This window comes from Alligator mississippiensis, chromosome 2, assembly GCF_030867095.1.
Source record: "Alligator mississippiensis isolate rAllMis1 chromosome 2, rAllMis1, whole genome shotgun sequence".
Lineage (NCBI taxonomy): Eukaryota > Metazoa > Chordata > Crocodylia > Alligatoridae > Alligator > Alligator mississippiensis.
In genome coordinates, this window is record NC_081825.1 from 169,874,289 (window position 1) to 169,887,403 (window position 13,115).

The following is a 13,115-nucleotide window of genomic DNA, read 5'->3' on the forward strand; positions in this document are numbered from 1 at the left end:
AGGCGTGGAGAGCACTTCTGTCCAAATTCACTGACGATACCAAATTATGGGGTAAAGTTAACACACCAGAGGGTAGGGCACGAATCCAGGTGGATCTGGACAGGTTGGAAAAAAGTGGGCAGAACAGAATAAGATGCAATTCAACAAAGACAAGTGCAAAGCGCTGTACCTAGAGAGAAGGAATCTCCAACACACTTACAGGCTGGGGGATGACCTTCTTATCAGCACAGAAGTGGAAAGGGATCTCAGAGTCACTGTTGACACCAAGATGAACATAGGTTGTCAATGTGATGAAAAGATCAGTAAAGCTAACTGCACTTTATCATGCATTAGCAGGTGCATGACAAACAGGTCCAGGGAGGTGATACTTCCCCTCTTGGGGCTTCAAGAGGGATGTGGACAACTTCAAGAGGGTCCAGAACAGGTCCACTCATATGCTTAGGGGCCTGCAGGCAAAGCCCTACAAGGAGAGATTGAGGGACCTGGATCTCTTCAGCCTCCGCAAGAGAAGGCTGAGAGGTGATCTTGTGGCTGCCTACAAATTTATTGGGAGAAGTCGGGGGCAACAAGGAATAGGAGGTGCTCTGTTTACCAGGTACCCCATTTACTAGGCCACAAAATGACAAAGAACAGATTTAGGTTAGACATCAAGAAGAACTTCTTTACAGTATGAGTTGCCAGAATCTGGAATGGGCTTCCAAGGAAGGTGGTGCTCTCCCCTACCTTGGGGTTCTTTAAGAGGAGGGTAGACATACACCTGGCTGGGCTCATCTAAACCCCAGCGCTCTTTCCTGCCCAGGGCAGGGGGTTGGACTCAATGATCTACTGAGGTCCCTTCTGCCCCAAACATCTATGAAACTATGAATATTTGCCATGCAGCTTTCAGTTACTTGCATTATCGGTTACAAGGGCTTGTACCCTGGAGGACTTGCACTTTCAATCTCTTCGCTTAGTAATTTGGCTATCTATTCACCTGTATGACAAGAAGATTTGGTAGCAATTGCATTCAGGATATTGGTTCAGGTGTTGCTAACAATGTTTAATAAAGGATTTTCTTATATATCAGTCTATCCATCTGATCAGAGTCATGAATCTGCTTGACAAATACTTTGAATAACCATTATTTGAACTGTGTCATACTGTCTATCCAAGAGAGAATGTGACAAGCGATAATGTGGCGGTCACTTATATGATGGGAGAATTAGTTTGTAATGTTCCTTCCACTATTGATTTTCAGTTATGGAAAGAGGTGTACCACTTGCAAATATAGCTTGAGCTAATGTCTCATCTGCTTTTTCTTGATCTTCTTTTGACATGTTGTCCACAAAGCTTGACTGTCTTGAACAGCTACTCATGGTGGATCGTATATATGGTGACAGTAATCTTGAAAGCGAGGATCCTGCTTCTTCTTCCCCCAGACCTGGCAGCTCAACATTTTCATTTTCCATTTTTTGCAAATCTGCAATTTCAATTGAGCTACCAAGTTCCTGCAACAAAAGGCGGAAATATTTTTATTTTAGCCTAATTTAGCCTGGCCTCCTGCATCAGGAGAAGGAGAAGTGACAGGGAGCTTGCTTCCCCACTCCCTGCCAGAAAGAACACTGCTGCTGAGCATTCTGATGCTCAGCTACCCTGGGACTGCAGAGCCAAAGGGAAGTATAGTCTGGCTTCTGCCATCAGCCAGAGGACTAAACTCACTCTGCTGGGTTGAAATAGTTAACTATTTATCTATTATGTAGTTTAAAAAAAAATTATTGTTAAGGCAAGCAGAAAAGCAGGATACAAATATTTTAAATAAATAAATAAATAGTCCAGAATTGCATTAACAACTTTTAAAATGATAATGTTTTAAAACAATATAGATGCTAATCTATTCTGTGTTGTTTAACATATTAATTTGTTTACTTGCATAGGATTCCTGAAGTAGACCTTTCTCAGATTATGTTGTTCCAACACTTCATTGCATTAGCTTTCTGTATATGGCTTGTACTCTTTTAGAACAGTTTCTATATGTTATTAAATGTTTCTTCATTCTTGTTTCATTGTCAGCATACTCCTGCCTGCAATATTTACATCTACCAACTTTCTTCCTTCCTTCACTGGCTTGAACTTCACTGTAATGATGACACACGCTAGTTTTTTTCTGATTAGGCATGATTATGACTACTTCAAACCAAAAGCACTAAAAAACCTAACAGATTTTATGCAAACACTTCCAACTTCCCCAGCTCAAGAAAAGAAATGAGACACTACTCTGTGTGTTTGCTGAACTGAAAGTGAAACAAAAATGAATCACAGTTTTAGTTTTGGGTTTGCTTTTGCTTGTGGTCTAAGATGAAATAAGAATTTTAGCTTTGGCTTTGATTTAACCTGGACAGCCAATTAGGTGAATTCATAACTTGATTTTTGGTTTGGATTATTATGCGAGTGTATTTACCCTCCTGTTTACAAATCAATAAAACATATATGTACTCTCTCACACATTTCCTAGGGATAATCACCTGAAAAACATTCATTACAACTTTGAAACTGCCAAGCTTGCCTAATACAGTAAATGCTGAGTTATTCGGCACCTTACAAGCCAGTATGCTCTGTTAACCAACATGCCAGCTTGTAAGGGCTTGTAAGGGAAAAGTGAAACTGGAAGTGCCCACCGCGTCATTTCCAGTTTCGCAGAGTCCCCAGGGCCTGGGGGAAAGCAGCCTGTGCTGCCAAGCCCCCATAGCCCGGGGCATAGCAGGCTGTGCAGCTCCCCTGACCCTGTCCCTCGGGACCCACGGGGCCTGAGGGAGGGGCAGTGATGTGGTGGGAGGGGCGGCAACACCCCAGATGCGGCAGGACAGGTGGCGGCCCCAGCAGGCAGACACCTGTTCAGGTTTCTGAGTTAACCAGCATATTTTCATATTCAGCACCCTCCATTCCCCGTGGGTGCTGGATAACAAAAAACTTTTATTGTATTGTATTGGCATCCGTTCACTGTTACCAATGAATTTTATGAAACAGTGAATTTTTAGAAATGGAAAATTTCCCATGGAAAAATAAAGCACTGGAAAATTTTCCACCCCACATCTCTCAGACCTGCCTCTAATTAACACACACTCCATTCTTTAGTCCTCCTTTGTAGCAAGACAAAGTGCTAGTTAAACGCTGCTGCAAATGCAAGTGGAGCCTGCATAGTGCGTGTGTGCACATGGTCATGCACAAACACCAATGCATTTTAGTGTGATCTTCACAAGAAGGAAGGCTTCTTAAAAACAACAGATATGGGTTAAAAATGAACAACAGAAATCTTCCATCCAAAAAGAGAAATATTAGTACCAGCCCAGTATAGTCTCAACATGCCAAGTGGGTTTTGCCAGGGAATGGAGGCCCAGTGGAAGATAAAGTTTTTAAGAGAGCAGATGTCTGTACAGACAGCAGACCTGGGCACCCTATGAATACTGACTAAGGAATGCTGAAACACACATACAGCGTTCTCATTTGGGATGGGAAAGGATACCTCACACCACACACCATCATTGCCTTACAGCATAAGAACATAAGAAGTGCTATACTGGGTCCAACCAATGGTTCATCTAGCCTAGTATCTTGTCTCCAACAGTGGCAGGAGTGGATTCTGTACAGGAAGAGTATCAAATTGGGTATATCTAGAGTGATCTATCTGTTCACCCTTCTGCCTCCTGACTCCTATCATCATTGGTTTGGAGATATCAGAGGACACATCTCTGACATACATCAATGAATGACGCTGTGACCCAGATAGGGGATTGCAATGTGTTTTTGCAAATCAAAAACCATACCAAATATATATGCCTGTTAAATATATTTATCTTGCTTCCATGAGCAAAAGTAACTCAGCTTTAAAACACTGAGGCCTGGAAGAATGAGCACAGAATCAAGGTGACCCAAATTCTAGTCACAGGTTGGTACCGACTTGGATGACAGTGGACAAATCACATTGTTCTGTGCCTCAGCTTCCCCAGAAGTAATACCCAGCTGTCTCACAGGATAACTTAGCTATCCATTATGGAATATGCCAAAACAGTGTTTTGGGCCTGCAAAGCAACAGATAATTATTTAGTGATATTATTTGGTACAAATTAAAAAAACCCCCAAGAAACAGTATCAAGTTTGGATGAAACAAAATTCACTTACACTGAGCTGAAATGCACATGTTAAATTAATCTGCAAAAACCAGCAGGATAAAAAACCATTCTATTGTTCTGGGAAAATGTCAGCCTCCACAAACTAGTAATGTCATTTCTACAGTATTTCTACTATGCTAACATGCCTTGAAGCTCCAGTTACAATCAGGGTTCCATGGCATTAGGCACATGCCCATATTAAGGGACCACCTTTGCTCTATGAAGTTTATAGTCTAAATAAGAGAGAAAGGGTGTGAAGGCAGAGAAAAGGCAAAGCAATTAGGTCACACAGCACCTTAGCAGCCAGGGCTGGGACTACAACCCAGGGTCTCAGAGTCCCTGTCCAGTATTCTAGACACCGGATGACGCAGCATTACTGAGCAGTAGGCCACTAATCCCGACTTCACTAACTACACCAGCATAGGTTCACCCTCATTCAGGCCTGAAAACAAGTTAGTGCAAGCAACCCACCCCTTCTAAGGGGAAAAGCAATTTACCTGTCATCTTTGTTAATTTGATCTCCAAATCCAACTGTGTCAACAATGGTCAGCTTCAGACGGACATTGCTCTCCTGGAGTTCATAACTTCGTGCTTTCAACCTCACTCCGGGCTCATTGTGGGTGGCTGGCTCACTTTCAAACGTTGTGTTAAACAGAGTGTCCATTAATGTCGACTTGCCAATGCCAGTTTCACCTGGACAGACAGACATTGTATTAGAGCGAGTGATCATTCCTCCCCCTGTCAATCTCTCTGATGGTTTCTTTAGAACAGCTAATCATTGTTATTTCTAAAGCACTGAAAACTAGAGGGGTGGGACTCAAGACAGCCAGTGGACAGCCTTATTGGAACTGGTTTCTTAAGAGCTGGTCATCATCTTAGCTGACAGATCAGAGGATGAACCTCCAGAGCTAAACAGGAGCTTGAGTTTAATAAGCTTGTTTCCGTGTCCCCTCCTGTTCCCTGTCTGACCTGTTAACACACTCACCAAGGAATTAAATACATCCTCTGATTAAAGGAAACTCACACCAAACATCCAGGCACACAGGGGTTGGAATCACAGACAAGTCTGTTATATAAAATGTCACAAAAATACTTCCAGAGCTGAAAAACACTAATCTCCAGCCCTTGAGGTAGAGAGCCAGTCTATTTTAATACTACTTGGAGAGCAGGAGTGGGGGCAGGGTGCTTAAATTGAATTCAGTTGCCAACAATGAACTCAAAAGCAAACTGACAAATAAAATTACTTGAATTATTTGTAATGTCCACATTGAAAGAAAGGCAAAGGTTAAAAATCCAAGTTAACATGTGACAAATTCTGTTTTTTAGGTCCCCCCTAATAATAAAGGGGTAAGAACCAACTACAGTTCTTGCACCAATGTCTGTCTTCTCCAGCTAAATTAAATTTCCCATGTGGCACCATATCAAGGGGCTTGCTGAAGTCCAGAGAAACAAGAGAAATTCAGTCAGTCTCATTTTAAAAATTCAGCTCTCCCAGCAAAGAAAAACAGCAGCTAGTCTGGCACAATCTCTCTTTGGAAAACCCATGTCACATCTGATCCCCATTGCCATTTACCTCCAGGCCTTTCATATTTGTCCTTGCAGCAGAACTCTTACTCTGCTGGGTGGAGGTGGGGAACCTCTGCTGACAGAGAGGATGTGTGGCAGCTGTTGGCAGTCTAGCAATGCACAAAGTCTGAGCCCTGCTGGCAGAACTCTAGGTCTGTTGCCAACCCCGTGCTCCCTCAGTCCGGCGATGCAGCCCAGGGCCACGGGGTGCTGGAGCAGCCATGCAGGAAAGCAGTGAAAGCTGGGCCAGACAGAGGCTTCCGGCTTGGAGGGCAGGGGTGGGAGGGGGCGGGAAGGTGGGGTGGGGCTGGCCTTGCTCCTGAGTCCTGTTGGCTTCCCCTGGGTCCTACTGCTTCTGGCTCCTGTCATCTTTGACAGCCAGCCAGGAGCAGATAAATATTACTTTTGTAAAATTTTTAGGTGCCCCGCAGGCTGGATAAAATGGCCTGGCAGGCCAGATCCAGCCCAAGGGCCACACTTTGCCCACCCCTACACCAGACAGATGCCCACAGAAATCAACCATCAGGTTTCTTAAAGTTAGTGGTACTCCACTTACACTGAAAGTCTGTGTAGCGGCAGCTGAAGAATTAGGGCCTTAATGAAAAGGCCATGTTATAGATACAGATAGGAAAAAAATAGATAGGTAACTTGCAAGGCATTATAAAAAACGTTGAAAATATTGTCCTTGAACTTTTTCATCTAACTTATGATGTATAAAAGGAGAACCGAAAAGCTTTTGAAAAGCTTTCCCCTTCACATACACCTATTTAACGCCCCCCCCCCCCCCACACAAACACAGAAATAACAGGAATGTCATATATGGCTTTCCCTGGTTTTGCTAGAGGCCTTTAAAACATGTTTATTGTGCATGCTAACACCTTCACTGATGTCAGGGTCCATTCCTTAAAGTATCCTGTTGACCAAAAGGTGGGTCTTTGAAGTCGGTAAGCTCCCAGACAACAAGTGATAGATACCCCACATGCAGAACTTAGACTTGCCCCAGTCTGGGTTCAATTCTGACCCTAACAACTCCAGTTTGAGTAAGGTTGGCTTAGTAGTGTAGCCCCTTGTCCCTAGTCATATGCTTCCAGTCTACTTTTGAAAAAGGCATTCATTCGTTTTTACAATATTGTCATTCACTTATCAGAACACTACTACAGTTCCTACTTTTCTCATATCAACTTACAGAATATACAAGTAAGTGTCGATCCTTGCCGAGTTACACAAAGACAGAAAAAGTTACACTAACATGCAGTATCCAAACCTTCATGAATGCCAAAAAGCAAACTTCTAGACTGAGGCATCAGTGATTTATTTTAAAAAGACCCCAACCAATAGGATTATAAATGCTAATTACAGCTTTTCAAAGCATTCTTAGTGTTGCAAGATTGTATACATACTGTGCATACATCACTAGGATGCTTCAAAAAGTATATTACACACACACACAACACACACATTGGTGCATACGCACAGAAACACAATACATGCATAGCATCTTGTAATGCTATGAATGCTTAGAAAATATACGTACATTTGAAATGTTAAGCTTGTTGTATGTATGTGTTCTCCCTCTCTCTCACTCGATATATGCAAGGCCAAAATCTTGTTTCCCTTCCCTCCCCGATGATTTCACTTCATAACCTGAATCTGCGGGTGGTCGCCAACCACCAGCTGGCGTTCACCACTCCACCCCCCGCCCAACAGCGCCGCAGCTGCCTGTGGGAGCTCCCTGCTTGCTGCTACCACCGCCTGCGAGCAGTCGCTATGCCTCCCCAACCTCCAGGGGCATGCGCTGCTCATGTCTCAAGGTGAGGGGCTCCAATCCACCTGGCCCCCCAACTCCAGGGGGGCTGAGAAAACCCCAGACCAGACCTCTGACACCTGCCTTCTTCCCTGCCCATCCAGAGACAGCAGCTGGGCCAGGCTGTGCTACAGCAAGCAAACAGAAATAAATGAAGGTGTTCCACTTCGGAGTGTCTTCATTTGAACCCTCATACAATGAGGGTTAATTTGTCACTCAACCAGAGCGCTCTGCAGCCATGCTCTTCTGCTTGTGCATAGCTTTAGAGCATTTTCAAGGAGCTGATCATCAACAGTTTTCTTTTTCCCCACAAAACAAATGGAGAAAAACAAGGATTTCCCCCTTTAACCGATGAAAATGCAGCTCTCATTTTAATGGAGAAACCCACAGATTTTGCAGTTTTTCAAAAAGCTCTCTGCACGCTGGCAGAATACCAGCCTGCAAGGGGCTGTGGGAAGCAGGAGGAGGGCAGTCAGGCAGAGGGCACCATGTACACATATGTGTTCATGGCAGCCTGAAAAGCAGCTCCTGAAGGTAAGTCGGGGAGGAGGGGCAGGGGGGGATTGAGACCCCGCTAGGGAGGGAGGGAAGGAGGAAGGGAGTTGGGGATGCTGCCCAGCTGAGCAGTGCCTAGCCAGGCATGGGGTTTGGGGCCCAGGGCCACAATACGCCGCTGCAGGGCTCCAGTGGCAGGGTGGATAAGAAATCAACAATTATCTTTTAATCAGATTTTTAAAATTTAATCTTATTTTTTTCTTAAGATACGCTGCTTTTTTTTTTTTTAAGAAAAAGAAACATAAACATAGTTTTAATTTAAGATATGTTAAAGATCGACGATATCATCATGGAATAGGGATTATAACTTCTAATTATATACTATTTGAGACAATTTATTCATATACCCTTTTTAGAAGTTTTATAAATAGGTCACAACAGGCTATGGACTATATTAGGAGCCCAATCCAATGGGATTCCCAGAAACTCCTCTACTAGTAAAGATTAAAGAAAACCACTCTACCCAATGGGACTCAGTGCTCAGTCTAGAAGGTGCCATTAAGCATCTCTGTGATGCTGAGTTATAGTTCTCAAACTGTGGATTTGTATCTCCAGAGATCGTAGGCAGATGAGGTTCTTTGTGTAGATGGGACATCTTTTATTAGACCAACTAAATAAATACAGTAAAAGCTTTGTTATCCGGCACCCATGGAGAATGGGGGGCACCGATAACAAAATATGCCAGTTACTTCAGAGCCCTGAACAGGCATCTTTGCTTATTCGGGCCGCTGCTTCTCCCACCACGTCTGGGGCATTGCTGACCCTCTCGCGGGCCCTGCAGGCCCTGAGGGACAGGGAGATGGGCCCCACATAGCCTGCTATGCCCCAGGCCATGGGGGCTCAGCAGCACAAGCTGCTTTGCCCCAGGCTGTGGGGGCTCAGCAAAATCAGAAGTGCCACAGTGGGCACTTCTAGTTTCACTTTAGCTTACAAGTTGGCATGCTAGTTAATAGAACATGCCGGCTCGTTAGGTGCTGGTTAACAGAGTTTTTACCGTAGTTGGAAAAATTGTTTGCAAGCTTTTGCCTTCTTCAGGCAAAGGGAAAGTGTTGTCTTCAGAGATAACATCCTTATTGACAGCAGTATATGGAGGTAAGAAATAATGGACCCGACTACCAGGGATCCGGGCTTTCTGTTTCCCACGGAAAAACGGAGAAAACCACAGATTCCCTGTTTTTAATTGGAGAAAACAGATTTCCGTTTTTAGCAGAGAAATCCGCAGATTGTCTGCTTTTGCAAAGAGCTCTTGCAGGCTGGCATGGCTCCCGCCTCCAAGAGCCGACTGCAGAAAGAGTGGGAAACCCCCAGCCCTGCCTGGAGAGGGACAAGGAGGGAGAGGGGGAAGGGCAGGGCCCAAGCCTCTGAGGCAGCCAAGGCTGGGTTCAAGCTCCGACTCGCCCTTTGCCCCTGGAGCATGGAAGTAAGTGGGGCTGTGGGGCAGGGTTGGGGAAGATGGTTGGGGGCTGAGGGAGCAGGGGGTGTTGCCAGCCTCAGGCAGCACACTACAGCTGGGAACAGGGCCAGGGGGTGAGGGCAGGAGTGCCCATCTGCAAGGGACTTTGTGGTCAAGCAATGTGGGGTGCAGTGTGGTGGTGCCTGCCATGTGTGGGCCGCACACATGCCACCCAGCCGCCTGCCCAGGGGTGGGGGAGGAGGAGGAGGCTGGCATGCGGCCGGCTGCACAGCTCTGTGGCCGGCTCTGCAGCGGCGGCAAGGGATGGTGGCTGGGGGGGCGGCTCGCACGCGGCAGCTGCTGCTGCTTACCTGTAGTGCCGTGCCGGCGGTGATGGCCGCTGCCTACAAAACCTACCTGCGCTGCCATGAAGCCGTGCCCAGAGCTGTGTGACCGGCCACAGGGCAGCAGCGTGGTGGCGGCCAGGTGGCACACAGCCATCCCCACCATCGTGCACCACACAGCAGCCACCACAGTACTGCTGCCACCCAGTGGCCGGGCACACAGCTCCAAGCATGGCTTCACGGCAGCAGCGGAAGGTTTTGTACGCAGCGGCCATCACCGCTGGCACACAGTGGCCGCTACTGCTTACCTGTGGGGCCGCCCATGCCAGCAGTGACAGCCACTGTGTACAAAAGTTCCTCACGCTGCCACGGAGCTGTGCCCGGAACTGTGCGGCTGGGCAGGAGTGGCAGTGTGGTGGCCATGGGCACCATGTGGCACAGGATGGTGGTGGGGATGGCTGTGTGCCGCCTGACCACCACCACACTGCTGCTGCAGCTGGCTGCACAGCTCCGGGCATGGCTCTGCAGCGCCATGGGGAGGTTTTATAGGCAGCGGCTGTCACAGCCCTAGAAGTAAGTGGTAGCAGCCGCCGCGTGCGAGTCCCCCCGCCCCTCCATCCACCATCCCTCGCTGCCACTGCAGAGTCGGCCACAGAGCTGTGCAGTCAGCTGCATGGAAGTCTCCTCCTCCCCCTCCCCTGGGCAGGCGGCATGTGTGCAGCCCACACATGGCGAGCACCACCACACTGTGCCCCACATCACTTGCCCGCAAAGTCCCTCTGCAGATGGGCACCCCTACCCTCACCTGCGGCCCTGTACCCCTACCCTCACCCCTTGGCCCTGCTTCTGGCTGCGGTGTACCACCTGGGGCCAGCAGCACCCCCCACTCCCTCAGCCCCCAACCATCTTCCCTAGCCCTGCCCCACATCCAAGTCCCACTTACCTCTAGGATCCAGGGGTGAGGGCATGGCTCCACAGTGGCACCAGTTGCCCACAATGCACCCCCAGCCAGCACACAGCTGCCACCACCCCGCACCGCTGCAGAGCCATGCAGCCAGTCATGGGAAATAAGCAGTGGTGCAGTGGCAGCTACTGCATGCAAGCCCCCCTTTGCACCCCCTGGCTGGGCAGCACGTATGTGGCCCGCACACAGTGGTTGCCACTGCACTGTTGCTGCCGCACCCTGTGCTACTTGCCCACAAAGCCATGCAGGTGGCTGTGGGATGGTAGCACAGGGTGCAGTGACAGAGTTGCAGTGGCAGCCTCAGCGAGCAAACTCTGTCAGGCTAGCCGGCATGTGTGTGGCCCACAGAGTGGCACCCCTGCCCTCACCCCCTGGCCCTGCTCCTGGGGGTGGGCACAGAGGCACACTCCCCTGCTTCTTGATTTACCCCCCAGCTCCTTCCCTTTTCCCTGCCCTGCCCCTCCCCCCCCCACTTACCTGCTGGGGTAGGTGTCAGTGTCTGTGTCTGTCTGGGGGGGCTGTTGTGAGGGGCATCAGGAGGGCTGTTGAGGCTGTGGTGGGGATGAGCAGGGCGCCAGCCCAATCATGGATTTAGGGTTTTTAATCAGAGAATTTGCGATTTTTAATCAGAGAAAACCAGGATCCCTGCTGATTACCTACTCATCAGCCCTATTGTCTCTGCAAGTTTGCCTACACAGTCAAGCCTTTACCTTTCCCTAAAAGTGCAAAGTTGCAAGAAGTTAAAATCAGGGGTGGGCAAAATGTGGCCCACAAGCCGGATCTGGCCATTTGAGGGGCTTTGTCTGGCCAATGGCAGGTCCCTTGCTCTCACCTGGCCGAGGTGCTGGCAGGATGTGCCGCGGGTGGGCAGCCCCCTGGGCATGCAGCAGGGATGGGGCAGCTCCACAGCTGGGCTGCCTTTCTATGTAGCACGGGCTGCTGCTGTCAACCCCATGGTAGTGGCAGGGACCAGCGCATGCAGCTCTGACCCCACGCCGGCTCCGGGTTGAGCAGCAGCAGCAGGGCAAAAACTGTTGCTGGTGTGGGGGTGAGGGGAAGCAACCCCTCCCCACAACCGGACAGTTTTTCAGAATGGCTCTGTGCTCGACTACATTGCAGGGGCCATTGGCTCCTGTGGGGGGGCAGGGAGTTGCAGACCCATAGCCCTGGCAGCTGGGGGACCCCCTCTGGTAGGCTCCGGGGAGGGGGGAGCGAGGGGTCTGGACCTGCCTCCTGGTGAGATAAGGGGACAAAGGGAGCTCTGATTTTCCATGATAAAAAACCCAGAATCAAATACCAAAATTTATAGATACCTAGAATTTACTTTATTATAGTGATTGAAGCACTGGTAGGCTTCCAAACTGATGTAAAATTGCAAATATTGAGAAAACATTGTGTTCAATTGATATCAACATATACATAGTGACCTTTCATTTTAATTACAGATTTTGGGAGTTTTAATCAGAGAATTTGAGGGGCGGGGGGGGAAATTATCAGGGAAAACCAGGATCCCTGCTGATCATGACACAAAATATCATTGTCTGCACCTCAAGACTTTTTTTTCCTCTTCCCTTTGGACAAAGTGTGAAATTTCAGAATGGAGCTAAAAAAGTTGATTAGCCCATTTTGAAAGAAAAAAAAAAGCACAGCACAATTTGCTAACGAAGACAGAGTGAGGCATGTTAGGCTAGGAATATTTACTGCAGGAGAAAGAGGCAGCTAATTTATACAATTTTGATCATGGAGTGGCTTGCTAATCAGGAGGTCTCCTGCTGAATCTCAAACTATTTCATGTTGCTCAGGGAGTCATGCCAGTGCCAGATGCTCTGAGGTGGTGCAAAATAGGACTATTTTCTTATCTAGCTCTAAGGTTGCCAACTCTGAATTTATTCTGGGAGGTTTCATCACATGATGTAATGACATTAATTACTATGTGTAGACTTGACATCAGGAAGGTAAACGCACATTACTATTACATTTTAAAAACCCATTAGACTACTGTATAAATTGGATTCAATATTTAATGTTTATTTTAATGAATGTCTTATCATTTATCTCCTAGGTGACCCTCAGCAGTCTCCTAGAGATTTATATCTAATTCTGGGAAACTCCAGGGGAACCCTGGAGGGTTGGCAACCCTGCTCTTAAATAAACAATACCTTAAAAAGAATCTAGTCCTTCTACCCAGATGTGGATTACAGATAGCTAAAACTGCACTGTAAGCAGGACTCTGAACATGCTATGAAAAGCCAATTAGTCAGAGGGCTTAGGTTTGGGTTTCCTCCTGTATTTAGAGTGGATTTAAATTAGAAAACAGCACACACTTTAGTTAAACTTCTGAGTA

The 13,115-nt window shown here is 47.4% G+C and overlaps 1 protein-coding gene across 1 annotated transcript in view; it reads right to left on the reverse strand.

Annotated features, from left to right (window-relative positions):
* LOC102562771 (septin-11) overlaps positions 1–13,115 on the reverse strand; it is a 112,441-nt gene that overhangs the window by 42,207 nt on the left and 57,119 nt on the right. The window contains exon 3 of the mRNA XM_014595765.3: positions 4,643–4,838. Within this exon, the coding sequence (XP_014451251.1) occupies positions 4,643–4,838 (196 nt within the window). The remainder of the gene's footprint in view (positions 1–4,642; positions 4,839–13,115) is intronic.